Below are 25,290 nucleotides of genomic sequence, written 5' to 3'. Positions count from 1 at the left end.
CATTGTGTATATATACCACATCTTCTTTATCCATTCATCTGTTGATGGACATCTTGGCTCTTTCCACAGTTTGGCTATTGTGGACATTGCTGCTATAAACATCGGGGGAGCACTGGGTGTTCTATGCCAGTGATGAATCACTGAACTCTACCTCTGAAACTAATGATACACTATATGTTAATTAATTGAATTTAAGATTTAAAATGTATGGTATAAACGCGTACCAGTCTCCATGAATGAATTTATTACTAGAGGTGCCCCGGTCACCCTAATGTGTGTCAAGTAGCATGCCTCATGTGATTATCTGGCTCCTGAACAGCTAACTCTTGACCTGAAGGAGAGGAAAAAAAAGATCTGGACCACATTTGTTTCTATTTCCCAGCACTGGGAAGTGGCAACATTTCTTGTTGGCCAACATGACAATTACTTCCATGGCAATTACTCTCACTATGGTAAAAAACTCAAGGGAGTGGCTGTTTGAAAAGTCCGATTACATTTAGCCTATGGCCCGCTACAAAATGGCACTTTCACACATGCATGACATGGGGCACCTCAGCACCCACAGGCTTCCGTGAATGAGTGACACAGAGCTGCGGGATGGCTAGGTGGGCAGGCCAGGGACCTGGGTTTGAATCCTTGTGCTGCTACTTGCTGGCTGTGGGGGCGTGGACAAATCAACATTTTTGTGCTTCAGTTTCCCCATCTGTAAAATGGAGATAATCACCATATCTCACAGGGTTGCCCAGATAGGCTAAAGGAGTTTGTATGACACATAAAACTCTTCAAGAAATGACCACCTACCAGGTGCTGTTTTAAGTGATGGCCATCATCTTCTCAGATCGTGCCCTGCCTTCCCATACCCCCAAACCCTGCTCTTGAGCACAAGGTGCCCACTGTGTACCTCATTTCATATTGTAAAAAAACTGTCTGCTGGGCGCCTGGGTGGCTCAGTCATTAAGCGTCTGCCTTCGGCTCAGGTCATGATCCCAGGGTCCTGGGATTGAGTCCCGCGTCGGGCTCCCTGCTCCGTGGGGGGCCTGCTTCTCCCTCTCCCACTCCCCCTGCTTGTGTTCCCTCTCTCGCTAGTTCTCTGTCAAATAAATAAATTCTTAAAACACACACACACAAAACTGTCTGCTTCTGCCACAATCTGCCAAGAATTCAGGGCTTGAGGGCAAAGGCTAGGGAATGGTGGCCCTCTTTGCATTAGTATCACCAAACCCAGCAGAAGATCTGACACACATTAAGGGTTTGCTGAAGTGAACAATCCATGTAGAAAAGAAATCACCTAAAACAAATAAATAAATAGCATCCCTCATTTCAAGCTGATAGATCTTATTTTGGTTATTCATCCCATTGGCTCTATAGCACAGCATTAAATGAGTAAAGTAGCCAGTTTGGGTGAATTAAGAACCAAATGTTACACTAGGCTTGGTTCACAAAAATCACAACTACTGCTTGATCACTTGGATATATTCTACATGGGATGACAGCTGAGATACTCCAAATGCCTCTGTTATTACTGTTAAAAGAAAAATGGCAGCCTTTTATCTGAAATCCAAAAAATCCAATTGAGTTGAAAGGACTGTTTTGTTTATTTTTCCTTATCTTCCACAGTAGAGGAAAGAGGCACTTGACCAGAAAATAAGCTCACATTACAAAGTGAGTCGATGTTGTTTTCCTAAGTGTAAATCTCTAACTTTCAAGTGGTTCACTGGGGCCTAAGCAGTCCATTTGCCAAAAACTTCTACAACCTACAGAGGATTCAAAATAAGAATATACTTGAAAGGATGGCCTCTAACAAAGAAGATCCCACTCTCTTGATCCTAACACAGCACTAGTCTGGGAACTTGGAGTAATGGCTTTTATATATTCTTTTCTCTCCATAAGGTAAGTTAAAACAGAGCAGAGTTCTGCTACCCAAGTCAGGAAGAAAACCCTACTCAGTGGACTTCTCATTCACAGGTAAAATGGGAAGTTTTGCATCAGGTACCATGTGGGGCTAAAGAGTTTACCGGTGATGACCTTTGGGCACTGAGAAACCCAGAAATAGCTTCTGAATCATTAAAGAATGGTAAAGTGACTTAACAATCCTAATGTGTATGTGCCTAATGACAGAACATCAAAATACAGGAGGAGAAAATTAATAGAACTACAAGAAGAAATAGGTGAATCCACTACTATAGTCAGAGACTTCATTCAATACCCCCCTATCAGAAATGGACAGATTCACCAGCAGAAAATCAGTAAGGACATGGTTAAACTCAACAGCGCCATCAAGCAACTCGATGTCACTGACTTCCATAGACGGACTACATTCAACAACAGAACACACAATCTTCTCAAGCTCACATGAAATTCACCAAGATACGTCATATTGTGGACCATAAAATACACCTAGACACATTTTAAAGACTAGAAATCATACAGTGTCTGCTCTCAGACCAGAATGAAGATAAACTTGAAATCAATTAACAGAAATACAGCTGGAAAATCCCCTACATACTGGAGATTAAACAATACACTTCTAAAGAACACATGGGTCAAAGAAGAGATCTCAAGAGCAGTTAAATATTTTGAACTAAATAAAAATGGAAATACAACTCATCAAAATTTGTGGGATGCAGCAAAAGCAGTGCTTAGAAACGGACATCATTGAGTGACTATATTAGAAAAGAAGAAAAATCTAAAATCAATAATCTAAGTTTTCATCTTGGGAAAACTTAGGAAAGCAAATTAAATCTAAAACAAGCAGAAGACTAATGAAGGTATTGGTTTTAGTTATTGTTTTTCCTATTGTAATCATCTGAAAATCAGTCCTCTACATGAGACAGTACTCCTCAAACGTTTTCACTAGACCCCCCTAAATTCAAAGAGAAGGAACTCATACCTATTCCTCTAGTCTTGGGGCACACTCTGAAACATTCCAAAGGGAGAAAAAGAATCGCAACTTATCCTTATATCCTAAAAATTAATTTTGTTATTTCCATCTTGCATTCTATCAACTAGTAGAGCTGAGTTTGTTTTTATATAGAAAATAATATTATGACTTGCCAGTTAAATTCCTTTTTGATTCTTTAATTATTCCCTATTCCAGGGAGATGTACCAGTACATCGCCTGGCTCTGAGTATGCCACCCATACTCCACGGTACTCCGATTTGAGAAGGAGACGTGAAAATATAGTTTCAGTTAACCAGAATATTACATGGAGGACTGCAGGCCTGCCTCATGACCCCCAATTTCTGAAAAGCAAAAGTTCCAGAAACAATAGGAGCCATGCCTTTCGGAACAGTGAGACCCAGTGCCCATCATCAGTCTTCAGCCAAGCTGAGGAGTGAGGCAGTCATCCTTTCTCCCCCAGGGATTCAAACACAGTAAGTATCCTCTCCACCACCACATGTGTTTCTTCCTCCAATATGCCCTAGGTGGGATGGAAGTAGAAGTCTTGTCAGGAGGACACCTGGGTGGCTCAGTCGTTAAGTGTCTGCCTTCAGCTCAGGTCATGCTCCCTAGGTCCTGGGATCGAGCCCCACATCAGGCTCCTCGCTCAGCGGGAAGCCTGCTTCTCCCTCTCCCACTCCCCCTGCTTGTGTTCCCTCGCTGTGTCTCTCTCTGTCAAATAAATAAATAAGATCTTTAAAAAAAAAAAAAAGAAAAGAAGTCTTGTCATGAAAGGGAGACGTGACCATGAAGGGACATCCAGTGTAATCCAATGTCCACTTTCCCAGTTTTCATTATTTTCTGCTCCCACTTCCCGGGGCAATGACACGTTGCCAGCTCAAAAGAACAGTTCCCTATAGGATGAGCCTCAAATGAATGGAGCCGAACAAAACCTCCATAAATAGATTCAAGTATTCCTAAGAATGTATCAAGTGACAAAAGTAGGATTTGAAATCTGATTAGAGAACTGTTCAACAAATGGCATAGAGTAACTGGACCAATATTTCGCAAAAAGGCAAGTTAGAGTCTTTTTTTTTTTAATTTAATTTAATTTTTAAAGATTTTATTTATTCATTTGAGACACAGAGATACAGAGAGCGAGCGAGCATGAGCAGGAGGGGAGGCAGAGGGAGAGGGAGAGGGAGAAGCAGGCTCCCCGCTAAGTCAGGAGCCCGACATGGGGCTTGATCCCAGGACCCTGGAATCATGACCTGAGCCGAAGGCAGACGCTTAACCATCTGAGCCACCCAGGCGCCCCAGCCAGTTAAAGTCTTAGCTCACATCTTATACCAAAATACATTCCCAACGGATTGAAATTTAAATTTGAAAAGTAACAACATAAAAGTAGAAGGGGAAATGAGATATCAAAGAAGCACAGCAAATCCCTACTCCAAGTAGAAATCGTAAAGGAATTATGAACAGATTTTAAGTCCTTAAAAGTTAAAAACAAAAAGATACTCCTGTAAACCCAAACACAACACACATAAATTTAACCAGCAAAATGAAGGAAATATTTTCAATTATCTTTTTTCAAAAGATTTTATTTGAGAGAGCGAGTGAGCACAGAGCGTGTGAGAACACAAGTGAGGTGGGGGGCAATATTTTCAATATATCTTTTTTAAAAGAATTTTTATTTGAGCAAGAGAGCGAGTGCAGAGCATGTGAGAACACGAGTGGGAGGGAGGGGCAGAGGGAGAGGGAGAAGCAGGCTCCCCACTGAGCAAGGAGCCCAATGTGGGGCTCGATCCCAGGATCCTGGGATCATGACCTGAGCTGAAGGCAGACGCTTAACTGAGCCACCCAGGTGCCCCTCAATATATCTTTTTAAAAACTGTTTACAAATCAATAATTAAATAACCTATCCCAAACATGGTCTAATTCACAAGAAAATAAATTCAAATACTCAAACATGAAAAAGCATTCAATGTACCAAACTTTGGTTTTAACCAAACAAATACAAATTAAAATATGAGATACCATTTGGCCAACACAATGAACAGAATCTAGAAAATTATAACATTAATCATAGGCAAGTTTGCCAACAAACAGGCATTCACAACAGGTGGCAGAAGTCTGTACAGTTCTTCTGGAGGGCAGACTGTCAAAACATTAAGAGTTGAAAAAGTGTGTACCTTTTGACCTACTAGCCCATTTCGGGGGATTTAGCCATACAAAATAATGAAAAGATACTGGTAATGATTTAGCTGCAAGAATTTTCATGTCAGGTTTGAATATTGGAGTTTGAGACAATCTACATCTCTATCCACAAAGGATGGGTAAATAAACAATGATAGAGTTGTATAATGGAATGTGTTATAGTCACAAAAAAAAAAAAAAAAAGGATAGGTCAACAGATATACTTGGTATTTTTGCCACAGAAATATTTTCCCTACAGACTGTAAGTGAAAAACAGATTTAAAAATACCAAATGCCTTTTTGTTTGAAGGAAAAAAGTGAGTATATGACTATCTGTATCTATACAGAGAAAGAGATCTGGTCAGATACTTGCTAGTTAAACCTAGTAAGAGGAGGTCTCTGTTGAGTCAAATTTGGGGGTGCTTTTTGAATCTTCTGTTTGTAGATTCTGATTTCGATTTCACTTTGGAAAAGGAGTGAGTGGGATTTAACCAAGGCGAGCAGATAAGGTGTGTCTCCTGCATGGCCCACGACGGGAGGTGGCGACCAGAGCGTGAGCATGTTCTGTGAGCGCTAAGTGGCCTGCCCAAGAAGTGTGTTTGTTTTGGGGTTTTTCTTTGCGTGGCAGGGGAGTGGCTGATGAGGTTTAGAGAGAGTCCCGATCCAGAAGGATTCCCCATCTGTGTGACCTAGGAGTTTACCTCACCTCCCTAAATAATGCTCAGGCCCCAAGCTTGCTTTCATTCCAGTTCAGGGGCCTATGATTCATCCCCTGAAACACTAATTATAACACCCAAGGTCTGCTATGTGCAAAAAAACATCTGTCATTGTTTAAATTTGCTGGCAGGGAGTGTATACAGCATGCAAACCAGCCCGATGATATGCTCCTCCAATGCAAAAATAACAAGCCAGGGACTGTTCCAAGGTGAGAAGTGTTCAAGCCCAGAGTTGCCAACTGAGCTTGGTGACCTAGAAGGTGAACAGGTTAGGCCCCTCCATAGTTTATAGGCCAGTTCCTCCTAGTCCCTGCCACAGTACAAGTTACAGGTCTTAGGCTTTTTCTTTCCACCACGAAAAGCACGTTCCATTTGTTTTTGCCCTGCTGGTTCCCAAGGCCTGGCAGAGGGAGGGGGAGCAGAGTGTGTAATTGCAAACCTCTCATTTATCAGCTTCAGCCGCTTTTGTGTCACTACATGACGTGTACCATTTAGCCAGTTAATCTCCTGCACCTCTTGGAAGTACAGTAATTACCCAGAGAATGCCTCTGACCTGGCAAGAGATGACGAAAGAGCAGTGAAGGCACATCTATCCTTTACGTGCCCAGGAGAATTGTTTACTGACCTCATTCAAACTCAGATCAAAGGCCCTAAAGAACTCAAGCTGAAGATATGGTCTCTTTGTAAGAATCCCATATTTCCACCTAGAAGTGCTGATCTTAAACACACACACACACAAATCACTCCAAAGCAAATGAGCCAACAGCAGCAAAAATCTCCCACACGAGCACTGGCCGTCTTACTTCAAACACTCTCGTCGCATCTAATGGACACGATAGTGTATTTGGAGGTTTTTAAACTCTTTAAAGCTTAAGGAACCTAAAAATTAATTTTTTTTAGGTAGGAAGCTAGACATGCCGTGCATCATCCAAATCGGAAACGGCATTACCGTGGCAACTTCGGCACACGCAGTTAGGCAAATACACGAGTAACTTCCTGGGCTCCTGGGAACACTATTAAAATGAAGCCTTCACTTGAATTTGGTTTAAGGTTAAAAAGAAGGAGGGCGCCTGGGTGGCTCAGTCGTTAAGCGTCTGCCTTCGGCTCAGGTCATGATCCCAGGGTCCTGGGATCGAGCCCCACATCGGGCTCCCTGCTCAGCGGGAAGCCTGCTTCTCCCTCCCCCACTCCCCCTGCTTGTGTTCCCTCTCTCGCTGTGTCTGTCAAATAAATAAATAAAATCTTAAAAAAAACCCCACAATCATGATACTACAGTGGGGAAAAAAAAGGTTAAAAAGAAGGTGGTTGTTTTTTGGCTTTTTTTTTCAAAGTATTATCAAGAAAAACAAACTTGAAAATGTATTTTATTTTGGGGGCCTAGGTGCTTACTTATTTTCCTATTTGGTAAAGTCACATTAACCGGGGCCACAGATGCAAAAGAAAACTTTACGTTAAAAGGAGATTATTTATAAAATCCGTGCTAAAAATTTAGAAATCTGAATTGAATAGATCGTGAGGAAAATAATTACCAAAAATGACTCAAGCGGAGAAGAGCTTAATTAAACTGACCGCTAGCAATTTCTTCCAAGCCTTCACAGAGCCACTTATTACTTCCATGATATTTCAACTACTCAAGAGCATAAAACAGATGGAAGGTTTATAAAAGTTTTTATAAAGCTGATGTAATGCTGATATCAAACCCTAAAAAAGAAAACAAGGCCCCAAACACTTCAGAATGGATTGAACCTAGCAGTATGCAGAGAGAATAATACCACGGAGCCATGAGGGATTCATTCCGGAAATTTAAGGATGGCTTTAACATAATGAGTCGATCAAAGTCCTCAAAACATTTGAAAAAAAACAAAATCCACAAGTCATATTATCTCCCCCGCTTTAAAAAAGCAAAATGCCAAATCTTTTAGTATATGAATAGTACATTTTATTAACATGATAAAGTTTATTCATATAGATACACGTGTCTACATTTTCGTGTATGTGTCTATATAAAGATATTCTCACGTATATATAACGACAAAGTCATCCTCGTACTTAACTGTTAAATGCTACAAACACTATCAGTAAGTCAAGAAAAATACAAGGATATCTACTGACTTTTTAAAAATGTTCTTGAAGTTCTGGCCAGCGCTATAAGAAAAATAAAAGATAAAAATATGAAAAGGAAGGAGGCAAAACTATCACTATCCAAGATTACATGATCAGGGACCTGCAAACCTAGGAGAATATACTGAAGGACTATTAGAATTAACAAAACCCATTACAAAATAAACGTTTATTTTTAAAAAAGCTTTAAATACTAGCAATAACCAGTTATGATAGAGAGCAGTGGGAACTATCTAACTAAAACACAAGCTCTGTGTCTTATTCTTGGCTGATTCTCCAGTACCTAGAAGCAGGCTCTGCACAGAATAGGTGCTCAATAAATATTCGCAGAATACATGAGTGAACAAATGCACAATAAGCGCAAAAATACAAAATAATAGAACCAAAATAAAATTACACAGACTCAAGTACCTATAAGAATTTAGCATGTGGGGGCGCCTGGGTGGCTCAGTCGTTAGCGTCTGCCTTGGGCTCAGGTCATGATCCCAGGGTCCTGGGATCGAGCCCTACATTGAGCTCCCTGCTCGGCAGGAAGCCTGCTTCTCCCTCTCCCGCTCCCCCTGCTGTGTTCCCTCTCTCGCTGTGTCTGTCAAATAGATAAATAAAATCTTAAAAAAAAAAAAAAAAGAATTTAGCATGTGATAAAAATGGAATTTCAAGCCACAATAGACAGGATAGATTATTCCATAAATAGCAATTGAGACTATTAACTGGTTGGCTATTTTTTTTATGAAATGTGAGTTATACCTCACACCGTACACAAGAATAAATTCTAGGTACAATAGTTGAACATGATATAGGAGACTTAGGAGAAAAAAAAAAAGTAAATATTTGCCTTATCTTAGGCCAGGGAAGGTTTTCCTAAATGTATAAACGAAGGTAGAAAGCTTAAGGGGGAAAGATTTATTTTTCTAGTTTCTGCTACATAAAAATAAAAACCTGCGGTATGTCAAAAACACCATAAACAAAACAGTAAAAGACATACAATAAATGGGGGGGAATACTTGCAAAGTATTAATATCCTTTTTATATAAAGTGTTATAAAGCTCTAAGGATAATCAATCAATAAGAAAAAAATTGAAAAAGTTAAGATGCAAATAAGAGGACATGGCCAACAAACTGAATCATCCTAACAAATGTTAAATATGAAGATTGGGCTGAGGTCTTTTTTTCCCAATCAACTTGGAAAGTGTTAAAACTAACTTCTAGTGTTAGGGAAGATTCAAGAAAGTGGCATTCATACACTGCTCGTGGGAGAAAAGGCCAATTGCTAGGAATTTATCCTAAAGATGTGCCAAACACTTATGCACAGAAGTGTCTGTTGTATCATTTATCTTCCTTGACTTTAGGCATTATAAATTTAATATAGGCTTGTTATAAAAAAGTTAACCAATTCAAACCAAGGCACTGTACTATACCTACGGTTCTATGCCTTTCTAAATTTAAGATATCATGAAACCTTTATTCTTTTAAATAGATACATAGTAAATCAATGTACTGTTATGTAAAAATAACTTATTTAAGGAATCTCCTTAAACAATTACAACAGTAGGTACTGACAACTTGTTACTGTTACAAACAAAATCAACAATCACCATCCTTTAAATTTTTTCTTTGCATATTTAGGCAAGTATTTATGTAGGATATATATCAAAAAGTGGAACTGATGACCCAAGTTATGCCCACTTAAAATTGATAGCTACTGCCATATTGACTTCCCAAAAAGTTGTATCAATTTATATTCCTAACAATAGTGTGTGGATTCTTCATAACGGTGAGAAACGGGGAAAATTTATATGGCCAAAAGGGTTTCAAAATAGGTTAAGTTATAGTAAATATAGTCAAGAGATTACTTGCCAGCCACTAAGAATGATGTAATGACACTAAGAATGAATGTTTAATAACACAAAAATATTATGAAGGTTAAGTTGCAAAAACAATTAAGTTAAATAGTGTGAGTCCATCAGAAATCATAGATGCTTTCAAAGAATATCTACGTATACATTCATCCATAGGCTGTATAACAAAATGTCAATCACGGTTATCATTGGGTGGTAGAAATACAGGTCACTGAAACATTTTTTTCTCTTACGCTTTCCAGGATTTTCCAAATGGTCTAGAGGAAAAAAATGTTTTTGTAATCATTAAAAACACTAAATCCTAATCTTTTTAAAATAACAATTATTCTGAAGACTAATTGCATCTTTGTTGGAATTTATATGCAATCACCCTTCATTATCACAATGAAGAGTTTTTCTGTACAAATGAAAATTAACTATGTGGCCAAATGTTTGCCAACTGAGTCTCCACTTGGGAGAAACCAGGACGGGACACCCCAAGGGGGTCATCAAGTGCTAAGTGGTCCCCTCTGAGGCTCCACCTGTTCTCTAGATAGGCCAAGGGCAGAGATGAAGACCTCGGATCTTTGCCTCCAAAGAACGCTCGAACTACTAGAGAGAACAAGCACCAACCAATATCAATCCAAGGCAGGACCTGGAGGGACCAGAACTCTACTGCTAAGGTTCCCAGCCAGAAAAGTTAACACATTCAAAGATTAAAACCAAAAAAGGCAAGGCATTAGCAGGCTGGTGTTCGGTGAGTTATACAAGCTTGTTACACAAAGCAGGTATATGTACATCCCTTCTTGAGGAAGTCCTTAACCATCTCTCCACAAGTACTTGAGAAATGCAAACACTAGGGTGGGGGAAGCTGAAAGCTTTTCAAGGTAAAGAAGGGGACACGAAAAAAGTAAAAGCAAAAATGCTGAGCACAGAATTCACTTGACTGGGGAAAGACTCCATGTAAAATTGTGTTTCCTCTGACTTAAGGGGAACACAAAAAAGGCACTAGCAAAGACATAAAATTCCATTTCAACAAACTTCCAACTTTTTCTAAGCCCAGGTGACTACTCTTTAAGTCATATTCAATACAACCAATTCATAATGTCTCAAAAGACTACCCAGATATATTTAATTTTTTAAAAAAAGATTTATGAGAGAGCACAAGCATGTGTGAGTGGGGGGTGGGAAGGGAGGGGCAGAAGGAAAAGATCTCAAGCAGACCCCCCACTGAGCAAAGAGCCCAATCTTTCCACGTGGGGCTCCACCCCAGGACCCTGAGATCATGACCTGAGCTGAAATCAAGAGTCTATCGCTTAACCAACTGAGCCACCCAGGTGCCCCAAGACTACCCAGATTTTTAGAGCTCATCTAAAGGGAATGTGCCTTGTACTTGAAGAGCTCCTAAGAGATGGGTCTGGTAGCCTGGATTTTAGGCTTTCCTGATTTTTATGAAAGATTTTTATACTTGACATTTCACAAGGAGGAAAAAAAAAGCATAACAAAACCAGAAGTCACTGTAAAAGTACTCGAATTCTCTATCTAGATTCAATTTTTAAAAATATTTTATTTACTTAGAGAGTGAGAGAAAGTGAGTGGGAAGAGGGGCAGATGGAGAGAGAATCTCAAGCAGATTCTGCACTGAGCACAGAGCCCAATGCAGGGCTCCATCTCATGACCCCGAGGATCTTCACCTGCGCGCACCCAAATCTAGAGTTGGATGCTTAACCGACTGAGCCTCCCAGGTGCCCCTAGATGCAATCTTAACCGGGATAGCCTTTAGCACAGAATTAAATTCATGCTTTAAATTGAGGTGATGAAAAATAGTTGAGGGGCACCTGGGTGGCTCAGTTGTTGGGCATCTGCCTTCGGCTCTGGTCGTGGTCCCAGGGTCCTGGGATCGAGCCCTGCATCGGGCTCCTTGCTCAGCTGGGAGCCTGCTTCTCCCTCTCAACGCCCCCTGCTTGTGTTCCCTCTCTGTCTCTCTGTCTCTGTCAAATAAAATCTTTAAAAAATAGTTGAAATGGCAGCAAAACAACGGTCAATTTTTGGCAACCCCCTAAAATAAGAAAGTGTGACATGCTTAGTGTTGGTCAGTCAGCTTAAGCCTAATAACAAAGGACCATCACATTTTCCAGGGGCAAAGAACAAGAACACTTATGACAATTAAGAGATCTCAGCAAGAGTTCTTGCTCTGCTCTGGTCAGCAAGACAGACTGCAGAAGCACCTTTAATAATGGCTCATAAATCCACAGCAGCATTCATAAATGTCAGAACAGACTTTAGATAAAATGCAACTGGCTAAGCCAGAAGCTTCCCTAACAGCAACTGGCTGAAGAGCGGCGGTTCTCCAAGTGTCCCTCTCTTCTCCTACCTACCAGTGGCATAAGCCACACCTGGACGCTTGTCAGACACGCAAACCCTCCCACCTCATGCAGGACAACCTGGTTTGCCAAGCCCTCCAGGTGGCTGGGATTTGAGGGCACTGCTGTGGAAGGTCCTACAGTGGTTTTACGCGTGAAACCAAGCACAAGATGCCCAATTCAGTGTGTCAGGCTTGTCCCGTTTTGGCTGACCCAAGCTCCACTTCCCATTGCCCATCCCTTTCAGTGGGCAGCCCAAAGAGTAGGACTTTGTTCAAGCACACTTTCAAAAGGCCCTTAGAGATAGGTCTAATGGAAAAGTCAGCTAGTTTTCCTATGTTACCATGGTAACAGGAAGCATCATTTACTCCTGTAAGAAAGGTCCCCTTTGCAGGGGACACGGAATATTTACAGAAAGATCTCTTTATCCTAGGAAACCAAGTTTTGGAAAAGCAAATATGGGAAACTTAGCCTCTAAGGCTTCCATATACACCTTTACAGCCCATGTTCTAAGTGAACTTTCCCTAATTATGGCTGCCAATAAGGAAAACATGTGTCCTGGGCAAACCTCCACTGTCTACTCTGAAAGACATTTCCATGTAATGGAGAAAAGGACTGTCTTCGTTCATGTCCCCTACTGGTCCCTCGGTCCCAAATCCACAGGGACAGGGACCGGCTTCATCTCTACCCATCCTTAATGACACTTAAGTGTCCTAGGATCCTTCTTTAGGCTACACTCAGTCCTACTGGGAGCTGCCATAAACATAATAATGTTTATTTCTGGATTTTAAAATCAATTTCATTTTGTGTGTAGTTCTTTATTTGTATAGTTTATAAATAGCTTCTGTATTTACCATCTCATCTGATTCTCATAACAACCTATGAGGGGGCTGCAGTTCTATTATTCCCACTAAAAAAACTGAAACTTAGTGGTGACTTCAATAAACTGACCATTGAATATTGAGGAAATACAAATGTTTTGCATCAAAAATTATAGAATTCATGATGTCCCCTCCCTCCAAATTCCAAATTTGCTTGAATTGGTATCTGCCAAATGAGACTCACTAAAATTGTTAAGTAGGTTTCTAGGTTAGGTGATATTTCCTGGCTTAGGAAGGGTGGAGAGCTGAAAGGTAAGACAGACAAACTCTCCCAACTACAGAATGGACAGAACCTGCTAGGACATCTGGAATTCTATGGGGTTCAAAGTTACAACAATGATGATGGCACTAAGATTTTTTCAACTCTTACTACACGACAGGCGCCATTCTATGTTCATTAAATATATTTAACCACCCTATTAACAGCACCATTCTACAGATGAGAAAAACAAGGCACAGAAAAGCTAAGTAACTTGCCCGAGATCACACATCTTGCTCCCTGTTCACAGAGGAGGATGTGGGACTGGAGGTGCCAAGCCCCTGTGAGGTGTGCCTGGCCAATGATGGAAATATGACATGGAGGGCAGCCACCACAGGAACCTGGATGATGTTTCCAGTGTTGCCATTTAAGCAACAGTCTCCGCATGCTCTCCGCCAAAACATCAATCAACGCTCAGGTTCCAAGTAATCAGGAGCATCAGCTGAAACTCCAAACAACCCGTTCCTTTTCAGACTGTTCCTACAAAGGCTGGGAAGGAGGGGAGAGATCTTGATTTTCTAGATTTGCTGATTTGCCTGGAACTGCCTTCAACTAATTTAAGAAAAATTAGAGAGGAAAGCAGCACTGGAGGAGATGTGCAAATTAAAGATGCATGTGGCACTGATGAGTGCTAGTTAGTAATCTAGCAGAAAGTGAGGTGGGAGGCAGAAGTTGTAGTCAATGATCAGAGCGAATGGCTTTTTTTTTTAAGAAACAAAAAACTGGTATTCCTGCCTTCTTTTCTTCTGCTTTTTTCCAACTGCTTATATTTTGGAATTTTATGAGCCAGTTTTTACATATTGATCAATCTTTCTAGGTTTATACATTTTTTCTCAAGGAAGGAAACAAGGATCAGGCTCAACTCTTAGGCAAAAAGGAAAAATAACATGATGAGTGCAAGCAGTCTTCATGGGCAAGGGTAGTATGATGGGGGGCAGGGCAACTTTCAAAGGTGCCCTCAAATTTGCACACCTTCATCATTTCCTGCCTCCAGTATTCATCAAATAACCTAAGACCACCTTGACATCCTAGGAGTCCACCGGAAAACCCAATTTAACAAGTTTTGAGGTAGTCCATATAATCTCTCCTTCAAGAAAAGTCCCAAAACTGGCAAAGGGGACTATAGTGACCACAGCTGGGTGACATTTCAAACCCTCAATCCTCCCACACTCTAATAATCCTGACCCAACTGCTTACTAACTGTGGGCCTTGAGCGCTTTTCTTCCTCTGTAAAATGGGTATAATACCTTCTTCGTCAGGTTGGCGTGAAGAATAAATGAATCCATGGAAACCACTTAGAACAGTGCCTGGCACGGAGTAAGTGTTCAAATAGCATTAGCTATTATGACTGTTACTACTAGAATTTGCAAAACACACTACAAAGGCACGCGCAAATAGGAGGCTTCTGAGGTATCGGTCATGTTTTGCGGCTTTAAAAAAAATCGAAAATCGGAACAACCGTCAATACAAAAAACGTTAAAAGTGTTCTGGAAAAAGGGAGCGGGGGAAGCCGCCCAGAATCATGCCACCTGTTGGTGAGTTTCAGGTGAGGGTACAGCTCAGAGCACTGGGTTCCACTACTGCCCCCGTTTCCCCCGTTTCCCCCGTTCTCGATCAGCGTTTCATGCGCAGGATCACAGGCGGCTCCGTGAGCCCCCTGAAACTGAACACGAACTGGGTGAGGCTGTGGCTCTGGGCATTCTGGGGACGGGGGGGTTCCATAGCTCTTCTCAGGCTCCAATAAATTCTCCAGGTAGGAGCAACTTGCTTTACAGGGGTAAACTCAGGGGATATCGACTGAGGAATTCATTTCACGGAAGCTGCACCAATAAACCTGGACACCTGGGTTGTCAGGCGCCTATCTCAACACCACAGAGGCCGGGCGCTGAGAGGGGCGAGAGCCGGGCGGCCCGCGCACGGCGCTGCACCCCTTACCACTTACACGCAGACCTGTGAACTTCACCGCGGAAAAACTCAAGGGCTTCACAGACGAGACCCAGGTTTGCCGGGTTTAACTTCCCCTCCCTTCCCCCATCTCTCGTTCCCTTCCAAGAACAAACTCAAAGGAAACTGGCAACGCTCCGTCTAGGGTTTCACTCCTGCCCTCGGCTGACACTTCAACCACTTCTCCCAGGGAAGTTAATTAAAAGAACAATTAATCCGCACAAAAACCCAAAACATACCCCAAAGCTCGAGAGCTCCTAAAGTTAGAAGACCGAGGGCGCCTCTGCTGATTGTGACCATCTGCCCGTCACTGGAGCTCAGGGCTAGGCAGGGGGTACGACAGGGAAGCAGGCAAGGTCCCGCCGTAGGGTCTGACGCCGGCCGCCCTCTCCGCATCTACGCTCACCGCCGCCCGTGTAGACGGGCTTGGTTGGAGACAGCCAGGTATATGCAGGTAGGTGTGAGCAAGTGTAAGAACACACAGCCGCGGCGGATTAAAGTTCAAGCCCGTTCACACACCGCTTCCCCTTCCCCTGCCGGCGTTCTCACGCACGGCCAGGGCAGCCACTCCCTGGGGAAAGCCTGGGCGCTCGACGGTCCCCCTCTTTGGAATGGGCTCCCCAAATCCTTAGGAAGCCCTCGTGACTCCCCTTGCCCCCCAGCCTCCAATCCCTGAAAAGCATGAGCCTCCCTTGACTCTCCCAGGCGGGCGCAGAAAACCCCCGGGAAGAGAAATGGAGGGGCCAGGGGAAAGCGGGGTGTCGCCGAGGGCAGGTGGCTCGGGGCGCGCAGCAGGCAGCGTACATACCCAGCGCGAACAAGGCGAGCTGTCCAGCCGAGGGGACCATCTTTCGGGCGGCGGGCAGCAGGCGCTCCAGCCTCCTGCCCTACCTGCGGTGCCCGAGTGGCGAAGCGGCGCCGCGCTGCGGGGGAAAAAGGCGCCGGCGAGGCAAGGCCAGCCCCCGGCGCGGGCGGGCGGAGGCAGGACCGAGCGCTCTCTGCTGCGCTCACCCTGCTGCGCGGCCGGCCGGGCGGAAATGGGAAGGCGGTTACCGTCACCTCTCCGCCACTCGGCGACCGGGCCACGCCGGACCACCCTCCCGCCCGGGTGGGGGTGCCCCCCTACGGCCACAGGGGGTGGGGGTGTGGGGCTGGGGGCGGGGACGCCGCGCGCACCATGCAGGGCGCGGGCGGCGGGCGGGGCGGGGCGAGCGGGGATTCTCGGAGCCCCGCCGCGCGAGCCCGGCACCCCGGCGGACGGGAAGGCAGGAAGCGCCCGACTTCAGACACCACCCTCAGACTAGCCGCGCGGTGCGGCCGCCGCGGAGCTCGAGCGTCCGGGCGCGGTGGTCGCTTCCAGGCTCGGCGCGGGGGATCGGAGCCGCGCGGGCGTCTGGCACCTGCGCGGACGGCCGCTGCTGGGGGTGGGGGGGGCTCTCCCGGCAGGGGACTGGGGACGCGGCCCGGAACGGGACCGGCGAGCTTCGTCCGCCGCCTGCCAACACTTGGTCCAAGGAGAGGGCTCCTCAGAATCAAGAGAAGAATTTGTTAAACCAGGTTTCCCACCCGCACCCCTATCCCGGTAGAGAATTCTCGATTCTAGTGATGCCGGCCTCCAGGGCACATTGTTAAGATCAGCGGGCTTTCGTTTATCTGGCCTGGGATTAATAATGAAGATGGGTCTCTAAGGGTACCTGGTTATCCACCATTAGTACCACCCCAGTCCACCCCACCCCACCCCGCCACAGGCAGCTGGGGCCAAGAATAGGGTAGCATGCAATAAGGGGGCCAAAGAGAGGGATGTATGGGCTGGAACCATCTAGGTGGCTCTTTCAGGATTTGTGGCTTGGAGCTGGTCCCTGGTGCTGGAATTAGGGCAAGTGGAGGGGACAGAGGGAAGACATTCTGGGTAGAGAATGGAGGACCCATAGGTTTCTTGGGGACCATCCCAAAGTTCCCTGAGGATGGTCCGTAGGGGACAGTATGCCCCCAAGAAGCAGTGACCCATCTTATTTTCCAGATGCCCCAAGCTGAGGGACTAAATCTCTTCTCTTGACCCCTCCAGCCTGCTTAGGGTAGACCCACTTTCCTTGGGTGGGTGGGCTGCAGGGGGGAGGGCGGGGGGGAATCTCTTGCTGCTTTCTTGGCCTAAAACTCAAGACTCTCAGGGTTGACTTTTGTTAAGTTTGTTTCCTATGAGCAGAGGGGCCTAGTTTGGAAAAGGAGGCATCAGGCCATTGGCCTCAACATTTGGCAGGAAACACCAGTGTAGAAAGGGATTTTGAAAATAGCCTAAATTTACTTTGAGAAACCATTCCTTTCAATACATTTGTCAGAGGATACTTTGCTGTTCTTTCAACCCTTAATAATCTGCAGTGATGGTTGTGTGGTAAGTCCTGGAGTACAGCTTTTCCTGTGTCCACACCATGCCTGCACAGGGTAAAAACACACACACTCTTTAGTAAGTGATCCCTGACTCCCTTCAGTGCCCACCTCCTTCAGGCTGGTGTTGACCTGTTCTGGTGGCTCTTCTGTCTCCTTCCTAGACTAGCCTGCCTTGGTTACAGGAGGGAAGAAATCAGTTTTCAATGCCCTATCTCCTGTTCTCCAGGACCCCCGGGTAGGACTGGAGAGTGGACCCGTCACCTTGTTCCCCGCTAGGGTGCACACATCAAGTTCACTAAGGCTGAGAGCTAGCTGCCCAGTCTGGCAAGAGTCAGGTTCAGCAGTCTCCTCTGCCCCCTGCCCACACATAAAGTCGTGGGTGGGGGGAAGTAGCAGCAGAATCAAACCAATGAGCTTGTCCCCTTCAGGACTGTAAAATCTTTTTAATCAAGAGATAATTCGATATCTTGTAAACTAAAGAGTACTCCAATCAAAGTACATCTCATGCTTTGAAATCCTTAATTCTCCGCCAACATGTTCAAGAGCCCATCCACATCTACGGTTTTATAAACCTTCCAACTCATTTGTGTCAAACAGATAATCAGCCTTTTCTTACAAAACATTTACAACACTTTTTTGTAAACTGAATTGAGATCATTTTTGAACATTTATTTATAGAGCTGGGAGGAAACCTCATATCCTAAAATGCGAACATTCTGCCTTGAGCATCTTCTATGTCTCATTCAATCCTCATAACAACCTTATGAGATAGATTCCATCTTCCTGTTATTTGAAAATAATTGAGACCTAAAGAATTTAGTAAATACCCAGAGTCACAAAGCCTGCAAGTGGCAGAGCCTGATTCTGAAAGCACAACGAGCTGGTTCCCAGGCTGATGTGTTGGCTTCTCTGCCAAGCTGCCTCAGTTTCCACATTTTTAATAAGGATAATACTGAACTCATAGGGTTGATGTGAGGACTAGATGCAAAAATCTATCTGCATGCTTAGCACAGTATTTGTTATCAAAACTTAAAGCTATTGTTGAGAGAAAATCTCTCTCGGTGGACATACCTTGCCCCTCTCTCAATTTCCTAGCATTATCCTTATTTTATCATTTCCCTACCACTTCCTTTGCTCACGCCTGCCATGTGTGTGTATGTGGTGAGTGTCTCTTCCTATGGGGATAGTTTCACAGGTTCCTCAGGAGCTATGAATTTGGTTTTTCAGCCTGTGGTGTAAGAGCAACGAGGGGGGAAAATTACAGGATGTGATTTAAAGTCAAGAAATCATTTTTTCCTAAAGAATGGTGTGATGTTTTGGTATTTTAGCAGTATGGAATACGTTGCTCTCTGAGCTGTGTGAAGTTCTAGCATTCTTCGCCTATAGACTTGGCAGCTGTCTTGACAGGCCACCGAAGGTCCTGTTTCTGTGTGCATGTGGTGCCTGATGAGCATGTGGCCTTCCCACTACGAATATGCCTGGGCTGCCTTTGCACACACTTGCTTCAGCTGGCCTTGAGCTCCAGGACAGTCCCTTCTGTCCTAAGCCAATGACAGCCCCTCCTCCCTGCAAACAAGAGAACTATGTTATGCTCTACTCAGCGGCTGGTAAAATGCCCCTGTCAGTTTTCCCTTTCCTTTCTTCTACATACTTATTACAGAGCATATGTTTAAAGAGTCCCTTTCTTCACTGTAATCAGCCTCCCCCTCTTTCCTGATTCATCTGGGAAGTGATTGTGGGCCCACAAGCACCAGAGTCTTCCCTGAATGATTCAAGCCAGCTGAGCTTACTGTTGAGCTTGGCAATCACCCAAGATATTAGTGAGTAAATGGCCTGGACATTCTTAGGGAGGAAGTACAGCTATGGGCCACAGCACTGACGGGATTGCAATTCCTGCAGACAAGCTTCCAGAGCAATGACCAGAGCTGGCTTCAGGGGGCTGTGGGACCTTCCTTGGTGGCAGCAGTGGACAGAGGCTCAGAGCGAAACCAGGAAAGGGTGCCTGACCCAAAAGGATGGCAAAGGTCAGATATCATGTGTGTATGAGAGAGAGAGAGAGAGAGAGAGAGAGGTTTTATAAAGAACTCTGGAGAACTGTGTTTAGACAGAGTGAGGAGATTTTACTGTGTCAAGGGATTTAGGAACAGAAATCTAATCCAAGGTAAGGTATTGTCCGAGTATCAGCCCCCTCTGCAACCTCAGCTGTTAATATATTCCTTACCTCTAGTCAGAAGAAAAATAGAAACCTTGTGCTGAGTCCATTTTTACAGTTTTCATCAGCATAATGGGCAGGGTATGAATCCATGAGAGGCATTTGCTTTGTCCCTCAGCTACCTGGGTGATTTTCATGGCCAATGCTGTCTGAAGACTGGTTTGACCTTCTGCTTAATGTCTTTCATGCCCCCCAACCCCACCCCAGGTCTCCAGTCTACCAGTAGTAGAAGTCTGGAGGCTGATGGTTCCATCAGTGGTCCAAGCAGCTCCAAGACATCAAGGCACTGGTCAGTGTCTAAGACTCGGAGTAGCCCGCTGGCTGTTACGACTAAAGACATCATTTCTCATGCAGCCTGTGAACTGTCTAGATGATCAGGATGCAGTAGAGGTACCCAGAAGATTCAGCCCAGCTGATGTCAAACCATCCCATCAAGCACGCTTGGAGGCAGAAGAACTATGCCTTTAATCCTGTCTTTGGTGCTGTCCCCCTAGCAGCCATACCTTTCCGAGAAGATTGCCCCCAGAATTCTTAGGAGTGTGGAGGGGAAGGTCTGAAATCAAATGCCTAGAAATCTTTAGGCAAGTAAAACTAACAATGTTGGAGGAAATAGGGTAGTGATGATCCAGGTAGACAACAGGGAGCCAGGGAAAAGAAAACAGAAGGAACTGAGGAAGGAGGAATCAAAGGAAGAGAATTACAAAGGAGACTTAGGATTTGTTTTTCAATGATGGCTCAAGCTGCCTGATAAACTCAAGAAATTCTCCCCAAGCTCAGAGTAAAAGGATACAAGAAATTATGAGAGAGAAGATTTGAGAGCAAGAAAGACAAAACCAAGACATTAGAAATCTTTTTCATAGGGTGTCCAGCAAGGGAACATAGAGCTGATAGTGGAGAACCAGTTCTCGTACCCCAGATGGGAGGGGTTAGTGATTACAGGAGGGGCTATACCTCCCATAGGTCTGTAAGGTGGAGGGGACTTTGTCTAAAGAGCCTACGAAAGGTGCAAGGAAAGACTTCCATTCTGTGACATTTAAACCCTCACATTGAACTTCTCATCCTGCCTTTCTTCCCAACTCCCATTGAAACAGCCAAAGGAAAATAATGATAGGGGAAAATCTGTCATTGTTCAGAACTGAACCAGGATTACACCCACATACCAGACATTTCAACGAATTTCTATGAGACTTAATGCAGATGAAACAAGTTTAAGAGAAGGGTTTGACAACCTTCAATTCCCCTCACAGACAAGAACTGCCTCTCCAGGGAGGGACCCCCACCAGAACCAAGTAATGTTCCCAAAGTTGGCTGTGACAAGGGCTGTGGACAAAATTGACCCCAGGAAAGTTGGGAGGGGCAATCCCCTTCCTCTTGAAGCATCCAGAAAGGGCCCAGGTACGGGGGTGCACCCAGGGCAGGGGGCCCACTGGGGGGCTCACATTTGATGCCTGGCACAGAGAGAACATTGCCCAGGGGGCAGTGGTGAGGACAGCCAAAGTGGCTCCCAGTTAGCTTGATGTGGTTACAGGCAGGGGAAAGAAATGCTTTAATATGAAGGCGAAACTGCTCTTTTGAAAGTCTCCACAGACAACTGGCTCTTAATTGTTTTCTTTCATCCATTCATTCCATGACAAGCCTGTTATGTTCCAGGCACTGAGTTAGGCACTCGGGACTCAACAATGGCCAAGTAAAGTGTTCTCTACTTTGTGAAGCCACTCAGAAGAATTCAGCTTACCTCAGGAAAAAAAAATTATCTTTGTATTTGCTACATAGATGCCAAAGACAACAAAAGAATATGCATGGGATTTTGAGGCAGAAATGATTGTGACACAAATTTCTGTTTCTCACCAAGGTATCTTAGACAAACAGCTCTAAAAACATAAACCATTCAGACACCACCCAACTGAGGAAAAAAAAAATGACTCCACAGAAAGTGTTCCAACAAAGCAAATAAACTCAATAATGCAAGAGAAATGGTATAAAAGAAATGGCAGTGAATGATGAAAGCAGAACCTAACGAAGCTAATGCCTGATTTTTAATTAAATTAAATTAAATTAAATTAATTTAAATTTTAATACATTGTGGCATGCAGTGTTGGATACTGGGAGGATGCACATTTTCTTTCCCTTCCTACTAACAGAATCCCAATTTTGTGTGATTGACAACGTGCCCTGACGCAGAGGATGAAGCAAGATAATTCATTGCCCATTGTTGATGTTTGGCCTAGGGCTGGGTACATGACTGAGATCTGACCAACGAAATGTCAGGGATGGGGTCCCTGAGTGGCTCAGTCAGTTAAGTGCCCAACTCTTGATTTCGGCTCAGGTCATGATCTCAGGGTCATGAGATCAAGCCCCTTGCCGGGCTCTGTGGTAGGCGTGGATCCTGCTTAAGATTCTCTCTCCCTCTCACTCTGCCCCTCCCCCCCCAAAAAAAAGAAATGTCAGGGAAAATCTCTTGTCAGGCTTCTTAGGGAGGAATTACTTCGTGATAAATACAGGCAGTGAGGTGCCCTGACCTCTCTTCCTGCCTTGAAGATGGTTGTTTAGGGATGAAGTATCTTGAGTGTGACAAATATCTTGTGACCACAAGGAGAAGGCCAAGAGAATCTCCGAGATGCCCACATAGCACCTTGACATGTAAGAGCTGCTGAACCAACCAGGACCTGCCTCCCTTCTCCCTCCTTTCTATACCGTATAATTAAATGCCCTTAATGTCTGAGCCACTGTTATGGAGTCTGATATATGAAGTTGAAGGTATGGTTGGAAATTTAACAAAACTATTGAAGATAATTCTTTTTTTTTAAAAAAAGATTTATTTATTGGGGGGGGGGCAGAGAGTCTCAAGCAGACTCCACGCTGAGCTCAATGCAGGGCTTGATCTCACGACCCTGAGATCATGACCTGAGCCAAAATCAAGAGTCGGAGGCTCAACCAACTGTACCACCCAGGCACCCCACAAAGATAATTCTTGAAAGAAAACATACATGCATTGGTTAGGAGTTGGGATTAAGTCATAATAATTATCTAAATCTAAAGGCCCAGTTACTATAGAAACTGAGGGGACGAGAGGGTTTCTCTTTTCCTGTCGCGGTAGAGATGATCACGGGGTCGGGAGAGATGAGGTTTGAACACCAACTGTTTGCGCCACTGCACCAGCAGCAGAAGGAATCGGGCCCCATCCCTCCCTCGGGACACAGGGCCTCAGTGTGTGCTGGGTCTGTGATGGGCCCATACCATGCTCCCTGAACAAGGGCCCTGTGTCTGCCACCATCCGACACAAAGGACAGAGGTCCCCTGTTTACTTTAGATTAGAAACGTTCAAATGCAGGACAGCAAAAACATTTGAGTTTTCCCTCTTTTCAGTTTCTTACAAAAAAACAAATTGTAGTGAATTGGGGACTTTTTGACATCTTCCCTGAATAAAAATCAATCAGACTAGATTGCTGAGGGAGTCTTAAAGAGCTTCCCTTGTTTGTTTGTTTGTTTGTTTGTTTGTTTTAGATTTATGGCTTAAAAGCTAAGAAGTAGCAGTGACTGACTAGGCCCCTGAATCGTCCATTCATTTCCCAGGAAATGGGGCATTCCCAGTACCTTGGTCAGCTGGAACAAGTGCCATTTGACCTTTTGCAACAAGCCCATTCTAGGCTGGAAGCACCCACAGATTCATGGCCACGCCTTGCCTTTCCTCCCTTCCGCCTAACCTCCCACACATTGCAACACTATTTTCCTTTCAGATACTCATTCAAATCCCCATCTCTTAGAAAATGAGACCCGCAAAAGGATAGAAGTTTTATCAGGCAAAAGAGTCTTTCGATCATAAAAGTTAAGGTGGTCCTACCTCAAAAGACCGTCTGAGACTCCAGGGAATTCTTGAAGGCCACGGTGACATGGTCCGAATTTCGTGGACTTTCGAAGTTTCTGGGTTCAGATCCCTGCTCCGGCACTAATGAGCCAGAGACAGCTTTCTGAACTTCTCTACTTGTCAATTTTCTTGCCTGTAAGATGGGGGTAATCATAACACTCAGCACAGAGAGTCCTCGGTGGAGATGACATGAGTGGTGTGTGTGATGGGTGTACTCAGAGCGTGAGGCCTGGAACCACTCCATGCACGGTGGGTGACTGAGGTGACCTGCAACTGTTGTCACCTCGTAGGGGACGGGCACTTGCCGCGTTCGCCTAGTTTGGGAAGATGGGGCTCAACCGGTGCACGCGGAGCCCCGGCAAAGCACAGCGTGAAGGGACAGTGGCGTTCTGCCTGATGCCGCCTTGTTCTGGAGTAGCTACCATCATATCCGGAACAGTCTGAGGGGCTGGACGGAGAACTCTGGTGGAGGCGCTTTTGCACACTCCACACCGGACCCTGCCCTCAGAGTCTGACGTCCTCTTCCAGCAGCGTGAGATGGAGAAGGGCCACCTGCGATGAGAGGCGACCCCAGCAGGGGTGTGTGGTGTGCAAATGAATGGGATGGGAAGGGGAAAGGTGAGACACGAACTGATATCCGTGTGATCCTCCTCTGCCTGGTCACCAACATCAGAGGCAAATATCTGAAGTGATGTTTGCTTGTCACATTCCAGATCCAGAGAAATCCTCAATCAGCTCTTCTAGGGATGCTCTTCGGAGATCAGCCCCTGAGGCTCTGACACACACAGCAAGGGAACAGCTAGCTGTCCAGGCAGGCGCCATTCCCACTTCTCTTTAGCCACTGAGTTGTTACTGGCCCCCAGCAGGAACATCAAAAAAAAAGTAAGCCAATTTTAAGATACAACTAAGATTTTAAGATATAAGGATTTTAAGATATAACTAAGATCACACAAAGAAAACTCCTAAAACTTAAGCCATTCCATTACACTTGCAGAGTTCCAATGGAAACAAGCATTTCTTCTTAAAACAGGAGCTATTTCTAGAACAGAAGTGACTGCTCTGAGAAATAACCAGAAAGCCAAGGTCAGTAATAAGTTCTTTGGAGGTCCACATGACAAGTGACAAGTTCAGTTTCTCTGGCTCCAGACTAACTCCAGAACCTTCTGCTGGTTCTCCTTCCCCTCCCCTCTGCTTCATTTCAGCTTGCTCTCCTGCTGCCCCGGCCTGCGCCTTACCCTGCCTGGCTCTCCGCCCTCCTGCTGGTCTCTCCTTTCCCTCTTTCCCCTCACTCTGCCCTCTCGCCTTCTCCCTCTGTTCACCAACAACATGAGAAACTAAGCATTCCAATGATTTTTTATTTAATTCTAACAAGTAAGGTTTTAGATTTTGTCCTTAGTTTTAGGACAGTATGTTACATTTTATTTATTTGTTTAATCTACATTTAGTTGGCCTTTGTCCAGATGGGATTCACTTCATTTTTCCCTCTTTTAGTGTCTATGTCATTCTCCATTTACCACAATGACAACAACAATCATTTGACCTCTTTCCTGGTCTAAGAGATACTCTATGCTGTCATTTTATTTCTAACTCATATAACAGGATCTCTGGTTTTTAATATTTTTTTCTTGT

At 44.5% G+C, this 25,290-nt stretch overlaps 1 protein-coding gene across 2 annotated transcripts in view; it reads right to left on the bottom strand.

Moving 5' to 3' along the window:
* Window positions 1-16,306, bottom strand: part of TGFA (transforming growth factor alpha) — a 105,508-nt gene extending 89,202 nt beyond the window's left edge. For both annotated transcript variants that reach the window (XM_032410792.1, XM_032410793.1), the window contains exon 1: window positions 16,008-16,306. In XM_032410792.1, the coding sequence (XP_032266683.1) occupies window positions 16,008-16,047 (40 nt within the window). In that variant the 5' untranslated portion in view covers window positions 16,048-16,306. The remainder of the gene's footprint in view (window positions 1-16,007) is intronic.
* Between the last annotated feature and the right edge of the window lie 8,984 nt (window positions 16,307-25,290).

The sequence above is a fragment of the Phoca vitulina genome, unplaced genomic scaffold (assembly GCF_004348235.1).
Source record: "Phoca vitulina isolate PV1807 unplaced genomic scaffold, GSC_HSeal_1.0 scaffold12, whole genome shotgun sequence".
Classification (NCBI taxonomy): Eukaryota; Metazoa; Chordata; class Mammalia; order Carnivora; family Phocidae; genus Phoca; species Phoca vitulina.
Note: the sequence above shows the minus strand (reverse complement) of the source record. Positions and strands in the feature narration are given on the sequence as shown.